Source organism: Salmo salar, chromosome ssa17 (genome assembly GCF_905237065.1).
Source record: "Salmo salar chromosome ssa17, Ssal_v3.1, whole genome shotgun sequence".
Classification (NCBI taxonomy): domain Eukaryota; kingdom Metazoa; phylum Chordata; class Actinopteri; order Salmoniformes; family Salmonidae; genus Salmo; species Salmo salar.
The window spans coordinates 71,808,116-71,828,493 of NC_059458.1; the positions used below are offsets into that span (position 1 = coordinate 71,808,116).

The following is a 20,378-nucleotide window of genomic DNA, read 5'->3' on the forward strand; positions in this document are numbered from 1 at the left end:
GCAGCCAGCATGCCAATTGTACTCTCGCTCAAAACCTGAGACATCTGTGGCATTATGTTGTGTGACAAAACTGCACATTGTCCCCAGCACCTGTCAGGTGGATGGATTATCTTGGCAAAGGAGAAATGCTCACTAATAGGGATGTAAACTAATTTATGCAGAACATTTTAGAGAAATATGCTTTTTGTAGGTACGGATCACTTCTGGGACCTTTTATTTCAGCTCATGAAACATTGGGCCAACACTTTCCATGTTGTCTTTATATTTCTGTTCTGTATAGATGGAAAGAAATGAAGCAAGGCTGGTGGAAAGGAAGGAGGCGATGAAGGAGAAAGCAGAGAAACATTTTTGCCAAACATGAAAAGGAACAGAGAGAGGAAGGGGGAAAGAGGAAGAGTGATTAGAATTGTTTCATGGCTGTTTGAGAAAGACGGCCTTTTGTAATAGCCTAGCATAGTCAGGCTACACTGTGTTATCTCTGTATTTCTTCCTTGTTGGGAACACAGAAGGTTTGGGTCTCAAATGGGACCATTGGGCTCTGGTCAGAAGTATTGCACTATATAGAAAATTGGGTGCCATTTGGAATGGATACAGCCCAGCAAACACATATTCTCCCACATCCGTCTGAAGTAAAGAAAGTAGGAAGGGCCTGAGTGAGCCCACTAAGTCATTCTGGGGGAGAAGAGCGGCCGGGTTTACCTCGGCTGGTGGCGATTGAGAGGGTTTTTGCGACGACAAAAACAAGATTGCTTTTTGTGAAAATAAGAAAAAAATGTTATCAAATCCCCCTGCGGGGTCGAAGTCCATCTGAGAGCCATGTTGGGTCCTCTCATGTTGAATGCTCTCAATCTGATAGACAGAACGGTAGAGAGAGGGAATGAAAGTGAGAGAGAGAGAGAGAACATGATTTCCGGGAGCGGAGGAATGGAGTCTTTCAGACAAGCCTGGAGAGAGGGATAGTGGGAATGGAGTGAGAGAATGTTTGAGGGAGAGAAAGATTGGCACAAGGCCAGAAGGTCACTGTGTACCTCAGATTAAACTAGCTGAGCCCGCAGGTCTCCCTCTGAAACTCTCTAGCACTCTGTGATTGAGAAAAAGAGAGGGAACGAGACAGAGGGAGAGAATGATGGAATGAGGAAAGGTCAGTGAGAGCGCCCCCTGCCTGGTCACAGTGCTCAGAGGCACTCCATCCATGGGGAGAGCGATAGGAGGGAGGCCTGTCTGTCAGTCAGTCACTGCAGCCAGGGGGATGGGGGGATGGGGGAGGGGGGAGCTAGTTTCCCCCAAGATACCTTTCCTCTTTCACGTCTCCTCTCTCCATCTCTCTCTCTCTCTCAGTAGGGAGGGGGGGGATAAAGGGTAGATTAGCTGGCTGTGTCAACCTGCCGGCTAGTGGTGATCACACGTCAAATGCCACTGTGGTCACTCACAGAGTTAAGGGACCCCTCGGGGCTCCGACTGTCTGAGATTGTGTTAGCCACAAGGTGTGACAAATACACGTACGCACACCCACATACACCCCTCAGCAGGGCACAACAGTTCTGCTGATGGACATGTCCACTCCAGTTCCAGCCCAGATCCCCAGTGCCACAGCAGCACTCTGAGGTTTTTATCAGGTCTAACGGTGTCAGCTGGGCCTGCTGCCCTGGGGACAGGCAGGGTGAGATGAAGTGACAAGGCTATACCCAGTCTGTTAATGTCCTCTTCTCCTTCACAGTCCTCTCCTCTGGCTCCCCCACGGCTTCCATTTGCAACCAGTGTGAGCGAGGGCCGGATCGCTCCCTGTCTAATAGGAAAAGAGAAGACGTTTGTAAGAGAAGAGAAGTTTGAACGGTTGAGGAAAGGGACTGAGATGTGATAATGATTACAAGATGTTGTTTACGAATGCTGAACAGCAACTCAGACCTAGAGAAAGCCTAGGAGACACCGGCAAGCCAGAACACCTCACTAGAGAGAGACTTTGAGAGGAACCAGACTCCACAGGCAGCCCAATTTGAGGGTCACACATCCACCACGGCTCCGATACCTCACGAGAACCGGGGCAGTTAGCCGCTGTGGCTAACGATTACATTTCCTCTCCTCGTCAGCATGGAGAACTTGGGTTACCGTGGCAACTCTAGAAAGTTGTTAATTAAAATCCAGCTGTGTAGCAGATAGGCCTAATCACTGGGATGAAACAGAGAGGGAGGGAAGGAGAGAGTGGACCTGCTTAGGTTCCACACCGCGGGGTTTTCCACTACTCACACTGTGAAGTAGGCCGATAGAAGCTGTTTTTTAAGGCTTTTTCTGTGCCTGTTGAATACTCACAGCTGTTTTATGCGTATTTTATTTCAGATTGAATACAATGGAATGTAACTTTATTAATTCTGCCGGTGGCCATTTAGAATGCATAGTCACAAGGACAAGAACACAGCTACATACATCCTCCACATATGCAGTATATTAACGCCCATATGCAGTATATTAACGCCCATATGCAGTATATTAACGCCCATATGCAGTATATTAACGCCCATATGCAGTATATTAACGCCCATATGCAGTTTATTAACGCCCATATGCAGTATATTAACGCCCATATGCAGTATATTAACGCCCATATGCAGTATATTAACGCCCATATGCAGTATATTAACGCCCATATGCAGTATATTAACGCCCATATGCAGTATATTAACGCCCATATGCAGTATATTAACGCCCATATGCAGTATATTAACGCCCATATGCAGTTTATTAACGCCCATATGCAGTATATTAACGCCTACATTCATAAAATACTATCAGATCGCTCTTGTCAATTCACAATATCATCAACTTTAAAGTAACGAGGAATACAAAGTCCAGCACAGTGGTGAGGCAGACAGGCAGAAACAAAGCCTATAAAAACCACATCATCAAGTCTAGCTTTACTTCCTCTTGTTGTGTAATGGGACACCTCATCAAAGACTCCATTGATGGGTTGTTAAGGAGTCTGACGGCTCACTCACTGTTCCATTGTACTGTATCGTTTCTAATGCTACAGATGAATGTCATCTCATCCCCGAGCCCCTCCAACACAGCTTCACAGAGACACTCAGCCTGAAGCTCAATATTGATGTTCTAACAGTGAATATGGAATGGAGCGTTTATGACTAGCATTGATTGACACAGAGTGGTTCCAGGTTCCCGCCCCCACACTCCTTCTCTCTCTCTCTCTCTCTCTCTCTCTCTCTCTCTCTCTCTCTCTCTCTCTCTCTCTCTCTCTCCTGCCATATAATCTCTGACTTGCCCAATGGAATAAAGGAGACAGCTAGCATTATAACCCTGTCTTGATGAGTAAGTACCCATGTTGAAACACGTTACCGTTAGAAGACTGATACTCCTTTGTTTTGTCTTTCTTTTTAACTTTAGCTCTCTCTCCATGTCTCTCTCTCCCTCTCTCTACATCTCTCTCTCCCTCTCTCTCCATCTCTCTCTCCATCTCTCTCTCCTTCTCTCTCTCCTTCTCTCTCTCTGCATCTCTCTCTCCCTCTCTCTCCATCTCTCTCTCCTTCTCTCTCTCTGCATCTCTTTCTCCTTCGCTCTCTCTCTCTCTCTCTCTCTCTCTCTCTCTCTCTCTCTCTCTCTCTCTCTCTCTCTCTCTCTCTCTCTCTCTCTCTCTCTCCCCTTCTCTCTCTCTGCATCTCTCTCTCCTTCTCTCTCTTTCTCTCTCTCTCTCCATCTATCTCTCTCTCTTTCTCTTTCTATTTCTCTCTCTCTCTCTCTCTTCTTCTCTCATCCTATTCTGTGGTGTTGAATGGGTGACGTCGGCTGAACGTTTGACAAAAGGTAACCTGAGGCTGAGCGTGACCAGTCGGGTTCCAATGCTGTGGCACGCTGGTGGAGAGTGTTGTCTCTGCGCTTAAAGGTCATTGATTGACTTGAATGGGAATGCCCTTTATGGTAATGATATTTCTATGCCACTAAACACAGTGGAGAGCCTATATCCTGCGGCTGGAATGGTGGTATGAAAAGATGGGCCTCCCACATTGATGATGCTCCCAGATTCTTTCCCCCTTGTTTCCAATGGCCACTTCACTGTAGGCAGGATTCTTTTATGTGATGAGATGTTTGATGATTTACACGATGTCTCACTCTTGGCTTGTTCTAACATGACATTGGATGTGAGCTTTGGTCAACCCACTCAACACTGCTGGTTATATGGCCCACAATGCACTGTGTTGACACTTTGACTGTGTCCAACTTCCTCTGCTAGTGTGGTGGGCGAGGTGTGCCATACCAAACAGACCTCAGCTCTGTGTGATGGGCATCTCTGTGCCACCCTTCTCCACCCCATGCCAATGGAAATCACTCCCACACTCCCACACTCCTACTCCATAGCTGTGTCGATAATGAGCCCATGCCACATATAGTGTTCTGCTGTTTTAATTGGCTGTCTATTGAGATTTGCTATATGTATTTCAATACAGTGCGCCCTAGTTGATGTAGCTAGCTAGCACCATCGTCCTATCTGTTCTGTCTTCACTAGATTCCTCTCGTTCACACACAAGGGCACAGGAATGTGTTTCATTGTTTTGTCTTCGGGCTGTGTTCTGTTCTGTTTGGGTCCTTTCTCCACTCCTGTGAAATGTGTTTATCTCCTGCTCCCTCCTGGCCACGGCTGGCTGGCTGGAGTTTAGAATCCTGTCTCCCTGAGACTTCCAGAAGGGTTCTTCTTCTTCTTGTAGAAAGTTAAAGCTGGCTACAGCATCATTGCTATGGATTTTGAAAGGTGTTTATTGGATAGGGTTTGATACACAAGGGGATAAGCTTAGTGTGATGTTTTAACCTCTCTGGGCTAGTGGGACGTGACTGTCCCACTCTATTAAACAGCCAGTGGAACAGCGTGGCGCGAAATACAAAAGCCTCAAAAATGCAATAATTTAAATTTTTCAAACATACGACTATTTTAAACCATTTTAAAGATAAGACTCTCGTTAATCTAACCACATTGTCCAATTTCAAAAAGGCTTTACAGCGAAAGCAAAACATTAGATTATGTTAGGAGTGTACATAGCCCAAAATAATCACACAGCCATTTTCCAAGCAAGCATATATGTCACAGAAACCCAAACCACAGCTAAATGCAGCACTAACCTTTGATCTTCATCAGATGACAATCCTAGGACATTATGTTATACAATACATGCATGTTTTGTTCAATCAAGTTCATATTTATATAAAAAAACAGCTTTTTACATTGGCGTGTGATGTTCAGAAAATATATCCCCTCCAAAAACTTCCGGTGAATTTACTAAATTACTCATCATAAACGTTGACAAAATACATAACAATTATTTTAAGAATTATAGATACAGAACTCCTTTATGCAATCGCTATGTCAGATTTTAAAATAGCTTTTCGGCGAAAGCACATTTTGCAATATTCTGAGTACATAGCTCAGCCATCACGGCTAGCTATTTTGACACCCCCCAACTTCGGGGCACACTAAACTCAGAATTAGTATTAGAAAAATTGTATTACCTTTGCTGATCTTCGTCAGAATGCACTCCCAGAACTGCTACTTCCACAATAAATTTTGTTTTTGTTCCAAATAATCCATAGTTATGTCCAAATACCTCCATTTTGTTCGTGCGTTCAGGTCACTATCCAAAGGGTAACGCACGAGCGCATTTCGAGACAAAATAATTCAAAATGTTCCATTACCGTACTTAGAAGCATGTCAAACGCTGTTTAAAATCAATTTTTATGGTATTTTTCTCATAAAGTAGCGATAATATTCCAACCGGACAATAGTATTCATTCAAAGAGGAAAATAAAAAACAGCGTGGTCTCGTGAACAAGCATATCCAATCTCTTTGTCACCAGGCAGACCACTGACAAACTGAGCTACTATACTCTGCCCAGAGACAGCCTCAATCCGCTTTCTGAAGGCTTTAGAGAGCCAATGGAAGCCTTAGAAAGTGCTACGTAACCCCAGAGATACTGTAGTTTCGATAGAGAATCAAAATAAGAACTACAAATTCTCAGACAGGCCACTTCCTGCTTGGAATTTTCTCAGGTTTTTGCCTGCCATATGAGTTCTGTTATACTCACAGACACCATTCAAACAGTTTTGGAAACTTCAGAGTGTTTTCTATCCAAATCTACTATAATATGCATATTCTCGTTTCTGGGCAAGAGTAGTAACCAGTTTAAATCGGGTACGTTTTTTATCCGGCCGTGAAAATACTGCCCCCTAGCCCAGACAGTTTAATCACCTCTTGCAATACACTTTTATTTTCAAGATTTGTACATAGAATAATTTAATTATTGATAATAATATATGTGTATTTAGCTTTTGTAGTGGAGTTGTTTGATTCCAGCATCCACAGGCTGTCTTTGGCCCTGTGAAAATGGATTCCGAGTCGAGCCAGAGGAAGTGCCATAATTTCCATGTGCTCTGGGCTGTCCTTGCCAGTGTGAGGAAACTGAAGAGCTCCTATGGCTTCCCTCCCTCTATCCCGCCTCTCTCTCTCAATTCAATTCAATTCAATTTCAATGTAAAGGCTTTATTGGCATATGTTAACATTGCCAAAGCAGGTGAACTAGATAATAAACAGTGAAAAAAATATACAAATTTACAATAAACATTACACTAAAGTTCCAGAAGAATAAAGACATTACAAATGTCATATGATGTTTAAATAGTTGAAGTTGTCAGGTTGGTGGGTGTAGCTGGTGTATAAAGTCAGGAGCAGGAGAGCAGAGATGAGTGAAACAACACACTTTACTCCACAGCACAAAGTAAACCATTTACAAAGTGCAAAAAGAACGGTTGCCGCAAAGCATGGGTGATAAACAGCACCCGGTACAAACCAGCCGGACCATACCGACCTGAACAAATAACAATCACACACAAATACATGGGGGAAACAGAGGGGTAAATACATGACCAGTAATTGGGAAATGAAAACGAGACAAAACAAATGGAAAATGACAAATGGATCGGCGATGGCTAGAAGACCGTTGACGTCGACCGCCGAACACCACCCGAACAAGGAGAGGCATCAACTTCGGCCGAAGTCGTGACAAAGGGAAAAATAAATAAACATGGGTTGTATTTACAATCTCTCTCTCTCTCTCCTCTCTCTCTCCTCTCTCCTCTCTCTCTCTCTCTCTCTCTCTCTCTCTCTCTCTCTCTCTCTCTCTCTCTCTCTCTCTCTCTCTCTCTCTCTCTCTCTCTCTCTCTCTCTCTCTCTCTCTCTCTCTCTCTCTCTCTCTCTCTCTCTCTCTCTCTCTCTCTCTCTCTCTCTCTCTCTCTCTCTCTCTCTCTCTCTCTCTCTCTCTCTCTCTCTCTCTCTCTCTCTCTCTCTCTCTCTCTCTCTCTCTCTCTCTCTCTCTCTCTCTCTCTCTCTCTCTCTCTCAGCCCCATGGAGATCATTCAGTGATAGAGCGTAGTCGTTCTCTATCATGTAGAGACAAGGCTGAATACAGATGCTACACAATAGCCAAGGCTTCATTCACTTGCATAGAAAACATTTCACAACACCTAAACATTTCCCATGAACGAGATGTTGAGGTATTATATAAAAGAAGGGAGTTCAAACAACAGTGAGGGTATGTGGCTGCCATTGATGTGCCAGTATCCATCACTTTTTTAGCTGAAATCTGACTTTTGAAGGTTGAGATCAACTCATCACGATAGAAAATGTTTTGATGAGAAAGTACATGTTAGAGCAGCTCTAAAACCATCTCAGTGTTGTAGCAGTGTGGAGCTTCATCTGCTGCTGTTGAAAGGTGCTGTTGTTGCAGCCGGTGGCCACTAGGTGGACATGATATGTGGCTGTGTGTGTGTAGGGCTGCAGGCTTCTCGCTGATGCAGTATAGGGCTTTCTCACTCTGTCACAGACAGACAGACAGACAGACAGACAGACAGACAGACAGACAGACAGACAGACAGACAGACAGACAGACAGACAGACAGACAGACAGACGCTTCCACAGCCACTGATCTACAGCAGCATAGCTCAGTGTAGGATCTATGATCTGAATGCTATCCCTTTGGGCCCCCCAATGAATTTACACATGCGCAAATGCACACACGCACACGCACACACACCCTTAAGATCAGCATAGAGAACAACAAGACTTTGAGAGTGGGCAGTGTGAGCCAAAGGTGGCCCAGTCTCCCATAAGTCATACTGATAACCATGTGCAAGGCTGCAGGCACACACACACACACACACACGCACGCACGCACGCACGCAGGCAGGCAGGCAGGCAGGCAGGCGTGAGGTAGCGAGTGGGTCAGATGCCTCCAGATTCAGTGGGCATTAAGAGGGGCTGACTTCCTGGGAATCTCTCTCCTCCAGATTCAGTGGGCATTAAGAGGGACTGCCTTTCTGGGAATCTCTCTCCTCCAGATTCAGTGGGCATTAAGAGCGACTGCCTTCCTGGGAATCTCTCTCCTCCAGATTCAGTGGGCATTAAGAGGGGCTGACTTCCTGGGAATCTCTCTCCTCCAGATTCAGTGGGCATTAAGAGGGACTGCCTTCCTGGGAATCTCTCTCCTCCAGATTCAGTGGGCATTAAGAGGGGCTGACTTCCTGGGAATCTCTCTCCTCCAGATTCAGTGGGCATTAAGAGGGGCTGACTTCCTGGGAATCTCTCTCCTCCAGATTCAGTGGGCATTAAGAGGGGCTGCCTTCCTGGGAATCTCTCTCCTCCAGATTCAGTGGGCATTAAGAGCGACTGCCTTCCTGGGAATCTCTCTCCTCCAGATTCAGTGGGCATTAAGAGGGGCTGCCTTCCTGGGAATCTCTCTCCTCCAGATTCAGTGGGCATTAAGAGGGGCTGACTTCCTGGGAATCTCTCTCCTCCAGATTCAGTGGGCATTAAGAGGGGCTGACTTCCTGGGAATCTCTCTCCTCCAGATTCAGTGGGCATTAAGAGGGGCTGCCTTCCTGGGAATCTCTCTCCTCCAGATTCAGTGGGCATTAAGAGGGGCTGCCTTCCTGGGGATCTCATTCATTCTACAGTAATAATGTGATAGCAGAGATTAGCATGTAATCCAGTTAGGATCCCAGTAACGAAATCCACTTTATATGAATGTATTACTGCGGAATAGAAGTAGATTATACCGTTGGGTGACGTGTCAGAGAATGAATTATTTATCTTGAGTGTCTTAAACAGGACATGATTACTGATAATAACATAATAACAACCCTGTCATAACCAGCCATATATATATATATATATATATATATATATATATATATATATATATATATACACAGTATATCTGTGATATGAAAGCTATTCAGTTAACTAAATTCAACACAGTAAAAAGGCTTTGCCGCCACGACAAAAGTACTTGTACTGCCAAAGCAATGATGTTGAACAATTCAACAGGATGTGGAATAGGCCTGAAACATAAGACATCTCCCTCTCTGTAATGCAAGCAGCCGTGCTGCCTCTTCCCCAGTGGGTCATTTGTTTAGCAGTGGTAGAGATAAAGGCAGAGCTTCCCATTCCTACTCCCCAGTGGCTAGGGATTCTCCTGGCCACAATGGCCCAATGGCCCTCTCTCTCCCTGGTCTTTGTCTGCACCACGCATGGCCGGCTGGCCCTCATATTCTCCACCTGGCGATGGACTACACCACTGAGCATACACGGATGGGGGGAGACGGGACGTAATCCGACCCCCCACCCGATCAGGCCGATAGATAACCCCACCTGCTGGATCTGGACGCCCGGCTCGTGTGGAAGTCTCCCTTTATTCCTCTCTTTTATTTTCTGGTCTTTTTTCCGTCTCTCTTTCGATCCCCGTGCGGCACAATGGGTCCCAATGAAAGTGTTGAAGGGGAGGCTTTGATAGTGTTCTGGGCCTTTGAGATTCACACGACTACAGTAACTAAGGAGTAACTAAGGACACCAGGCTAAAAGGCAGCTAGGCAGCAGGAAGGGACTCTAGCACAGAGAGAGAGAGAGAGAGAGAGAGAGAGAGAGGGGGAGAGAGGGGCGGAGAGAGAGGGAGAGAGTGAGGGGGGAGAGAGGGGGAGAGAGAGAGGGGAGAGAGAGGGAGAGCGAGAGAGTGAGAGAGGGGGAGAGGGAGAGAGAGGGGGAGAGAGAGAGAGAGAGAGAGGGGAGGGAGAGAGAGACGGGGGGAGGGAGAGAGAGGGGGAGAGCGAGAGCGAAAGAGAGAGGGGGAGAGAGGGGGAGAGAGAGAGGGAGAGAGAGAGAGAGAGAGAGAGGGGGAGAGAGAGAGAGTGAGAGAGGGGAGAGAGGGAGAGAGAGAGCGCGAGAGAGGGGGGAGGGAGAGAGAGAGAGAGGGGGAGAGAGGGAGAGAGAGAGGGGGAGAGAGGGGGAGAGAGAGAGGCTCTTCAGAAGATTTGAAACTAAAAACATTGGAGCTGGATAAGTTTTGAAAGAGGCTGTATGTTGGGAAACAAGATCTCTCTCGATATAGAAACCAAAGCTCAGCAGCAGAGACTCAGAGGGAAACGCAGCACAGGGAATTAACTTTCTCTTGCTTGGGGAAGAACAATCGATTTTCGTGACAAAGTTGTTCTTTGGCACTCTATGTCCCCCCAACATACATCACAGACATTCTCTAAAGGGACTTTTGAAATAAAGACGGTATGGTTATGTTCCTGTCTGCTCTACGAGATTGTATGTTATCAACAACAATAACAGCTCTCTGATGTGTTGTGTTATGAAATGACACCCAGAATGTGTTGTGTTATGAAATGACACCCAGAATGTGTTGTGTTATGAACTGACACCCAGAATGTGTTGTGTTATGAACTGACACCCAGAATGTGTTGTGTTATGAACTGACACCCAGAATGTGTTGTGTTATGAACTGACACCCAGAATGTGTTGTGTTATGAACTGACACCCAGAATGTGTTGTGTTATGAACTGACACCCAGAATGTGTTGTGTTATGAAATGACACCCAGAATGTGTTGTGTTATGAACTGACACCCAGAATGTGTTGTGTTATGAACTGACACCCAGAATGTGTTGTGTTATGAACTGACACCCAGAATGTGTTGTGTTATGAACTGACACCCAGAATGTGTTGTGTTATGAAATGACACCCAGAATGTGTTGTGTTATGAACTGACACCCAGAATGTGTTGTGTTATGAAATGACACCCAGAATGTGTTGTGTTATGAACTGACACCCAGAATGTGTTGTGTTATGAACTGACACCCAGAATGTGTTGTGTTATGAAATGACACCCAGAATGTGTTGTGTTATGAACTGACACCCAGAATGTGTTGTGTTATGAACTGACACCCAGAATGTGTTGTGTTATGAACTGACACCCAGAATGTGTTGTGTTATGAACTGACACCCAGAATGTGTTGTGTTATGAAATGACACCCAGAATGTGTTGTGTTATGAACTGACACCCAGAATGTGTTGTGTTATGAAATGACACCCAGAATGTGTTGTGTTATGAAATGACACCCAGAATGTGTTGTGTTATGAAATGACACCCAGAATGTGTTGTGTTATGAACTGACACCCAGAATGTGTTGTGTTATGAACTGACACCCAGAATGTGTTGTGTTATGAACTGACACCCAGAATGTGTTGTGTTATGAACTGACACCCAGAATGTGTTGTGTTATGAAATGACACCCAGAATGTGTTGTGTTATGAACTGACACCCAGAATGTGTTGTGTTATGAACTGACACCCAGAATGTGTTGTGTTATGAAATGACACCCAGAATGTGTTGTGTTATGAAATGACACCCAGAATGTGTTGTGTTATGAACTGACTCCCAGAATGTGTTGTGTTATGAACTGACCCCCAGAATGTGTTGTGTTATGAACTGACTCCCAGAATGTGTTGTGAACTGTCCCCCAGAATGTGTTGTGTTATGAAATGACCCCCAGAATGTGTTGTGTTATGAACTGACTCCCAGAATGTGTTGTGTTATGAACTGACTCCCAGAATGTGTTGTGAACTGTCCCCCAGAATGTGTTGTGTTATGAACTGACACCCAGAATGTGTTGTGTTATGAAATGACACCCAGAATGTGAGAATGTGTTGTGTTATGAAATGACACCCAGAATGTGATGTGTTATGAACTGACTCCCAGAATGTGTTGTGTTATGAACTGACTCCCAGAATGTGTTGTGTTATGAACTGACTCCCAGAATGTGTTGTGAACTGTCCCCCAGAATGTGTTGTGTTATGAACTGACTCCCAGAATGTGTTGTGCCATCTCCCTCTCTCAGCCAATTATCTTCCACTTCCGTTTATGACCTCTGAACTTTACAAACAAGTGATATATTAAAGGTGCCATGGGCATATTAACCAGGTGTTTTCTGTGGAACTCTGACATGTCTGACAAAACGGCTGTCCCACACGCTCACACAAGCCCTTATTAATTTGTGTGTGTGTGTGTATGTATGCCCTGGGAAGCATTTTGGGCAGGTGTCAGAACAGGGTGTTTGTGGGTTATGACAGCCAGGAGGCTGCTTTAAGGTGTTGTGTTGGAACGTGCCCCCTGTGTGTGTGTGTGTGTGTGTGTGTGTGTGTGTGTGTGTGTGTGTGTGTGTGTGTGTGTGTGTGTGTGTGTGTGTGTGTGTGTGTGTGTGTGTGTGTGAGATAGTAGAGCAGATGTGAGGATATGACCTAGAGCCTCCTGTCATTCCTCCAAGTCTGGGTGAGGCCACTTTCTGCTTTTGGCTGATCACACACATCTAGGACAGACACACACACCACCCCCTACAGCTGCCTAAACATGTCCCCCTCTCCTCTCCTCCTTTCCCTCCTTCTCTCCTCTTCCAGATCAGGGTGGATGGGCCTTCCCACGGTGCATTGCAGTATGAGGTTATCCAGGCGGTGGAGCGAGGGCCAATTCAACGGGACATGGCCTTCTCCCCCGACCACCACTTCCTATATGCCATGTCAGAGACACAGGTAAGTCACGTGACCCCCCTCCCCCCACACACACACCCTGACATCATAATCACCCCCATTTTCCCTTTCATGTTCACAGTGGGGCTGTTTACCATTTACTAGTGGTAAAGTAGTACTACAACAGCAGAACCAACACACGCACGCACGCACACACACACACACACACACACCTTACTATATTGGTCTAAACACAGTGCATCTGTCTCATCAGTAGCGTGATGTCAAACAGAAACACTGACCCTACCTTGCACTCTCATAAGTAATATTCAGCCCAGTCTCTATGCCGTCCCAAATGGCACCCTATTCCTTGTATAGTGCACTACTTTTGACCAGGGCCCATAGGGAATACGGTGCCATTTGGGACACTTCCTATTGATCACTACACTGTTAATAGTCTGACTGTAGGAGGGAAAGACCAAGGGGCTTCTACTAGAAGTCTTCATCTTAGCTCACATCACAGTGGGTCAAAGACAATTACTGTGTTTTCACCAACCTGCCCGGCCCCCACACACACTCCACACACTCTCTCTCACGTGCACACGGGGTCACACACACACACACACACACACACACACACACACACACACACACACACACACACACACACACACACACACACACACACACACACACACACACACACACACACACACACACACACACACACACACACACACACACACACACACAAAGAGAGCCTGAGCATGACCTACAGGACCCAATGTTCTCTCTGTCTCTCATTCTACTCTCACTCAGCAGTCTCCTCTGTTCTTTACTTCCACCTTCTTTTGCCCCCTCCTCACTGCTTTACCCTTCCTCTTCTCTCCTTATGTCTTGTCTCTTCCTCACTTCTTTCCTCTCCTCTCCTCTGTTCTCCTCTGTTCCTCCTCTGTTCCTCCTCTGTTCCTCCTCTGTTCTCCTCTGTTCTCCTCTGTTCCTCCTCTGTTCCTCCTCTGTTCCTCCTCTGTTCCTCCTCTGTTCCTCCTCTCCTCTAATGTAGCTGCAGGGTTGTGTTGGCAGAGGGAGCCTCTTTTCCCTTTCACAGAGAGGATTATGGGCCGTGCTGGTCTTCTCAGCAGAGTGTGTGCATGCATACCTGTGTGTTTGAAGGGCCGCTGATGATCCTGATAGTGCTCCAGTTTGAACATCACAGGAGGGTTCAAGGTTCCCCTTCAAACTGTCCTCTCACTGCCTCTCATAGGGATCTCATCAGAGAGAGAGTAGAGAGAGAGAGGGGAGAGAGGGGAATAGAGAGAGAGTAGAGAGAGGGGGGAATAGAGAGAGAGGAATAGAGAGAGAGGAATAGAGAGAGAGGGGATTAGAGAGAGAGGAATAGAGAGAGTAGAGAGGGAGGGGAATAGAGGGAGAGGAATAGAGAGAGAGGAATAGAGAGAGAGAAGAGAGAGAGAGAGAGGGGAATAGAGAGAGAGTAGAGAGTAGAGGTCGACCGATTATGATTTTTCAATGCCGATACCGATTATTAGAGGACCAAAAAAGGCCGATGCCGATTAAAACCCCTGTGCGGCCTGGACGGACATCCAGCGAAAAATCCTATCGCCATTAGCATAACAAAATGTAATACTTTTTTTTTTCAAATTATATCGTTTTATAGATACACCTCTCCTGAATCGAACCACGTTGTCCGATTTCAAAAAGGCTTTACAGCAAAAGCAAAACATTAGATTATGTTAGAGGAGTATATCGTAAAAGTAGCCACATAGCCATTTCCCGACCAACCACATGCATCACAAATAACCAAAAAACAGCTAAATGCAGCACTAACCTTTGACAATCTTCATCAGATGACACACCTAGGACATCATGTTACACAATACATGCATTCTTTTGTTAGCTAAAGTTCATATTTATATATAAAAACAGCATTTTACATCGGTGCGTAACGTTGACTAACTATTTTCCCTCAAATGCATCCGATGAAACAGCGCTACAATTTACTAAATTACTATTCGAAAACATTTTTAAAATGTAATATTGTCATTCTAAGATTTATAGATGAATATCTCTTGAAAGCACCTGTAATGCCAGATTTAAAAATAACTTTACTGGGTAATCACACTTTGCGATAAAAGGGGATGCGATACTCAGAACAATAGGCTAGCAATAGCAATAGGCTAGCCATCTTGGAACAATCGCATATCAAATCTAGTCTTGTATACTATTGTCAATAATCCCTTACCTTTGATTATCTTCATCCTTAGGCACTTCCAGGAATCCCAGGTTCACAACAAATGTATTTTCGTTCGAAAAAGTTCATCCTTTATGTTCCATTAGCTTGTTGTTGTTAGCGCGTTCTGAAGGCTACTCTTTCAACAAAATGCATTTTTTTCTTATTTAGGTTCGTTCAAACATGTCAAACGTTGTATAACATAAATCTTTAGGGCGTTTTTCAACCAGAGCTCCAATAAGATTCGAGGGAGACGATTGCATTGTGTTTCAAAACGTTTCGAAAGGGGAGGGTAACCAGGGGCGCCGGCGTCATAATGGTGATGGCCCTCTCCGTGTGACCACCCTCCACAGCGTGTCATTCTGTCAGTTTTCACAGTAGGAGACTCAAATCACTTTGTAAAGACTGGGGACATCTAGTGGAAGCAATAGGAAGTGCTCAATGAACCATAGCTCACGGTGTGATTAATAGGCAACGTGATGAAGTTGAGTTCGCAATTCAGAATTCCACTTCCTGTTTCGATCTGTCTCGGGGTTTTGACTGCCATATGAGTTCTGTTATACTCACAGACACCATTCAAACAGTTTTAGAAACTTTAGGGTGTTTTCTATCCACAAGTATTAATTATATGCATATCCTAGCTTCTGAGTTTGAGTAGTAGGCCCTTTAAAATGGGCACAATTCTTTTTCAAAATGCGCTGTGGCGCCCCCTATCCTAGGCGACCGTCAAGAGGTTAATCGGCCGGTTTATTTATTTATTTGTAATAATGACAATTACAACAATACGAATGAACATTTATTTTAACTTAATATAATACATCAATAAAATCAATTTAGCCTCAAATTAATAATGAAACATGTTCAATTTGGTTTAAATAATGCAAAAACAAAGTGTTGGAGAAGAAAGTAAAAGTGCATTATGTGCCATGTAAAAAAGCTAACGTTTAAGTTCCTTGCTCAGAACATGAGAACATATGAAAGCTGGTGGTTCCTTTTAACATGAGTCTTCAATATTCCCAGGTAAGAAGTTTTAGGTTGTAGTTATTATAGGAATTATAGGACTATTTCTCTCTATATACGATTTGTATTTCATATACCTTTGACTATTGGATGTTCTTATAGGCACTTTAGTATTGCCAGTGTAACAGTATAGCTTCCGTCCCTCTCCTCGCTCCTACCTGGGCTCAAAACAGGAACACATCGACAACAGCCACCCTCGAAGCAGCGTTACCCATGTAGAGCAAGGGGAACAACTACAAGTCTCAGAGCGAGTGACGTTTGAAACGCTATTAGCGTGCACCCGCTAACTAGCTAGCCATTTCACATCGGTTACACCAGCCTCATCTTGGGAGTTGATAGGCTTGAAGTCATAAACAGCGCAATGCATTGCGAAGGGCTGCTGGTAAACGCACGAATGTGCTATTTTGAATGAACGCTTACGAGCCTGCTGCTGCCTACCACTGCTCAGTCAGACTGCTCTATCAAATCATAGACTTAATTATAACATAATAACACACAGAAACACGAGCATTAGGTCATTAATATGGTAGAATACGGAAACTATCACGTTTATTCCTTCAGTGAAATACGGAACCGTTCCGTATTTTATCTAACGGGTGGCATCCCTAAGTCTAAATGTTCCTGTTACATTGCACAACCTCCAATGTTATGTCATAATTACGTACAATTCTGGCAAATTAGTTCGCAACGAGCCAGGCGGCCCAAACTGTTGCATATACCCTGACTCTGTTGCAAGGAACGTAAGAGAACTGACACAATTTCACCTGGTTAATATTGCCTGCTAACCTGGATTTCTTTTAGCTAAATATGCATTTTTAAAAATATATACTTCTGTGTATTGATTTTAAGAAAGGCATTGATGTTTATGGTTAGGTACAGTCGTGCAACGATTGTGCTTTTTTTTCCGCAAATGCGCTTTTGTTAAATCATCCCCCGTTTGGCGAAGTCGGCTGTCTTTGTTCGGAAGAAATAGTCTTCACAGTTCGCAACGAGCCAGGCGGCCCAAACTGCTGCATATACCCTGACTCTGTTTGCAAGAGAAGTGACACATTTTCCCTAGTTAAAAGAAATTCATGTTAGCAGGCAATATTAACTAAATATGCAGGTTTAAAAATGTATACTTGTGTATTGATTTTAAGAAAGGCATTGATGTTTATGGTTAGGTACACGTCAGAGCAAAGACAGTCCTTTTTCGCAAATGTGCACCACATGGATTATATGCAACGCAGGACTGGCTAGATAAACTAGTAATATCATCAACCATGTGTAGTTAACTAGTGATTATGATTGATTGATTGTTTTTTATAAGATAAGTTTAATGCTAGCTAGCAACTTACCTTGGCTTCTTACTGCATTCGCATAACAGGCAGGCTCCTCGTGGAGTGCAATGTAAAGCAGGTGGTTAGAGCGTTGGACTAGTTAACCATAAGGTTGCATCCCCAAGCTGACAAGGTAAAAATCTGTCGTTCTGCCCCTGAACAAGGCAGTTAACCCACCGTTCCTAGGCCGTCATTGAAAATAAGAATGTGTTCTTAACCTCTATGGGCTAGGTGGGACGCTAGCGTCCCCCCCGTGGTGCACTCCATCAACAGCAGGTGCATTTCAAGAGCGGCAAATTTGAAACCAAATAAATGTCAAAATTCAAATTTTTCAAACATACAACTATCTTACACCCTTTGAAAGATAAACATCTCCTTAATCTAACCACGTTGTCCGATTTCAAAAAGGTTTTACGGCGAAAGCATAAAGTTAGATTATGTTAGGAGAGTACATTGACAATAGCTGTGTGTAATGTTTTGTCAATTCAAAGACAGGGTCACCAAAACCATAAAACCAGCTAAAATGATGCACTAACCTTTTTACAATCTCCATCAGATGACACTCCTAGGACATTATGTTAGACAATGCATGCATTTTTAGTTCTATCAAGTTCATATTTATATCCAAAAACAGCGTTTTACTATGGCATTGATGTTGAGGAAATCGTTTCCCTCCAATAACCGGCAGTCAAGTCAGCACCACAAATTAAATAATTAAAATTAGAAAACATTGGTAAAATATTATATTGTCATTTAAAGAATTATAGATTTACATCTCTTGAACGCAATCAACTTGCCAGATTTAAAAATAACCTTACTGGGAAATCACACTTTGCAATAATCTGAGCACTGCGCCCAGAAAAATACGCGTTGCGATACAGACTAGCCGCCATGTTGGGGAGATCTAAAATCGAAAATACTATGTAAATAATCCATTACCTTTGATTCTCTTCATCAGATGTCACTTCCAGGTATCACAGGTCCATAACGAATGTAGTTTTGTTCAAAAAAGCTCATCATTTATGTCCAAAAATCTCCGTCTTGTTAGCACATGATCTAAGCCCGCCGGACTTCACTTCATGAACGAGGGGAAAAAATATATTTACGTTCGTTCAAACATGTCAAACGTTGTATAGCATAAATCATTAGGGCCTTTTTTAACCAGAACATGAATAATATTCAAGGTGGACGAATGCATTCTCTTTTATAACGTATTGGAACGAGGGTACCCAACATGAACTCGCGCCAGAGTCTAATCGGCCATCACCGTTCCATGGCTCTTGTTCGGTCAGATCTCACAGTAAAAGACTCAAAACACTTTGTAAAGGCTGGTGACATCTAGTGGAAGCAATAGGAAGTGCCAAAATATTCCTCAGCCCCTGTGTTTTTCAATGGCATAGGTTTAAAGGTAATACAACACATCAGATATCCACTTCCTGTCAGAATCTGTCTCAGGGTTTTGCCTGCCAAATGAGTTCTGTTATACTCACAGACACCATTCAAACAGTTTTAGAAACTTTAGGGTGTTTTCTATCCATATATAATAAGTATATGCATATTCTAGTTACTGGGTAGGATTAGTAACCAGATTAAATCGGGTACGTTTTTTTATCCAGCCGTGAAAATACTGCCCCCTAGCCCCAACAGGTTAACTGACTTGCCTAGTTAAATAAAGGTCTAAAAAAATAATAAATACATTTTTTTTTTTAATCGGCAAATCGGAGGACAAAAATACCGATTACCGATTGTTATGAAAACGTGAAATCGGCCCTAATTAATCGGCCATTCCGATTAATCGGTCGACCTCTAGTAGAGAGAGATGGATAGAGAGACGGGAGAGAGAGGGGGGCGGAGAGGGGAATAGAGAGAGAATAGAGAGAGAGGGGAGAGAGGGGAATAGAGAGAGAGATAAAGAGAGAGGGATAGAGAGAGAGGGATAGAGAGAGAGGGGGAGAGAGAGAGGGATAGAGAGAGGGTGAGAGAGAGAGTGATAGAGAGAGTGATAGAGAGAGGTGGGGGAGAGAGAGAAGGATAGAGAGAGGGATAGAGAGAGAGGGATAGAGAGAGAGGGATAGAGAGAGAGATCTGTGTAGTGTGTCAACTACCATTTCAATTCACTTTGGCAAGTCGGTTAGGACATCTACTTTGTGCATGACACAAGTAATTTTCCAACAATTGTTTACAGACAGATTATTTGACTTATAATTCACTGTATCACAATTCCAGTGAGTCAGAAGTTTACATACATTAAGTTGACTGTGCCTTTAAACAGTTTGGAAAATTCCAGAAAATGATGTCATGGCTTTAGAAGCTTATGATAGGTTAATTGACATCATTTGAGTCAATTGGAGGACCTGTGGATGTATTTCAAGGCCTACCTTCAAATTCAGTGCCTCCTTGCTTGACATCATGGGAAAATGAAAATATATCAGCCAAGACTCAGAAAAATAATTGTAGACCTCCACAAGTCTGGTTCATCTTTGGGAGGAATTTCCAAACGCCTGAAGGTACCACGTTCATCTGTACAAACAATAGTATGCAAGTATGAAAACCATGGGACCACGCAGCTGTCATACCGCTCAGGAGGGAGACGCTTTCTGTCTCCTAGAGATGAACGTACTTTGGTGCGAAAAGTGCAAATCAATTCCAGAACAGCAGCAAAGGACCTTGTGAAGATGCTGGAGGAAACAGGTGCAAAAGTATCTATATCCACAGTAAAACGAGTCCAATATCGACATAACCTGAAAGGCCGCTCAGCAAGGAAGAAGCCCCTGCTCCAAAACCGCCATAAAAAAGCCAGACTACGGGTTGCAACTGCACATGGGGACAAAGATTGTACTTTTTGGAGAAATGTCCTCTGGTCTGATGAAACAAAAATAGAACTGTTTGGCCATAATGACCATCGTAATGTTATGAGGAAAAAGAGGGAGGCTTGCAAGCCAA

General features: G+C 44.0%; 1 protein-coding gene across 2 annotated transcripts in view; it reads left to right on the forward strand.

The window, feature by feature from the left end:
- LOC106576477 (plexin-A4) overlaps positions 1-20,378 on the forward strand; it is a 643,097-nt gene that overhangs the window by 368,152 nt on the left and 254,567 nt on the right. For both annotated transcript variants that reach the window (XM_045700071.1, XM_045700072.1), the window contains exon 4: positions 12,780-12,911. In XM_045700071.1, coding sequence (XP_045556027.1) covers positions 12,780-12,911 — 132 coding nt within the window. The remainder of the gene's footprint in view (positions 1-12,779; positions 12,912-20,378) is intronic.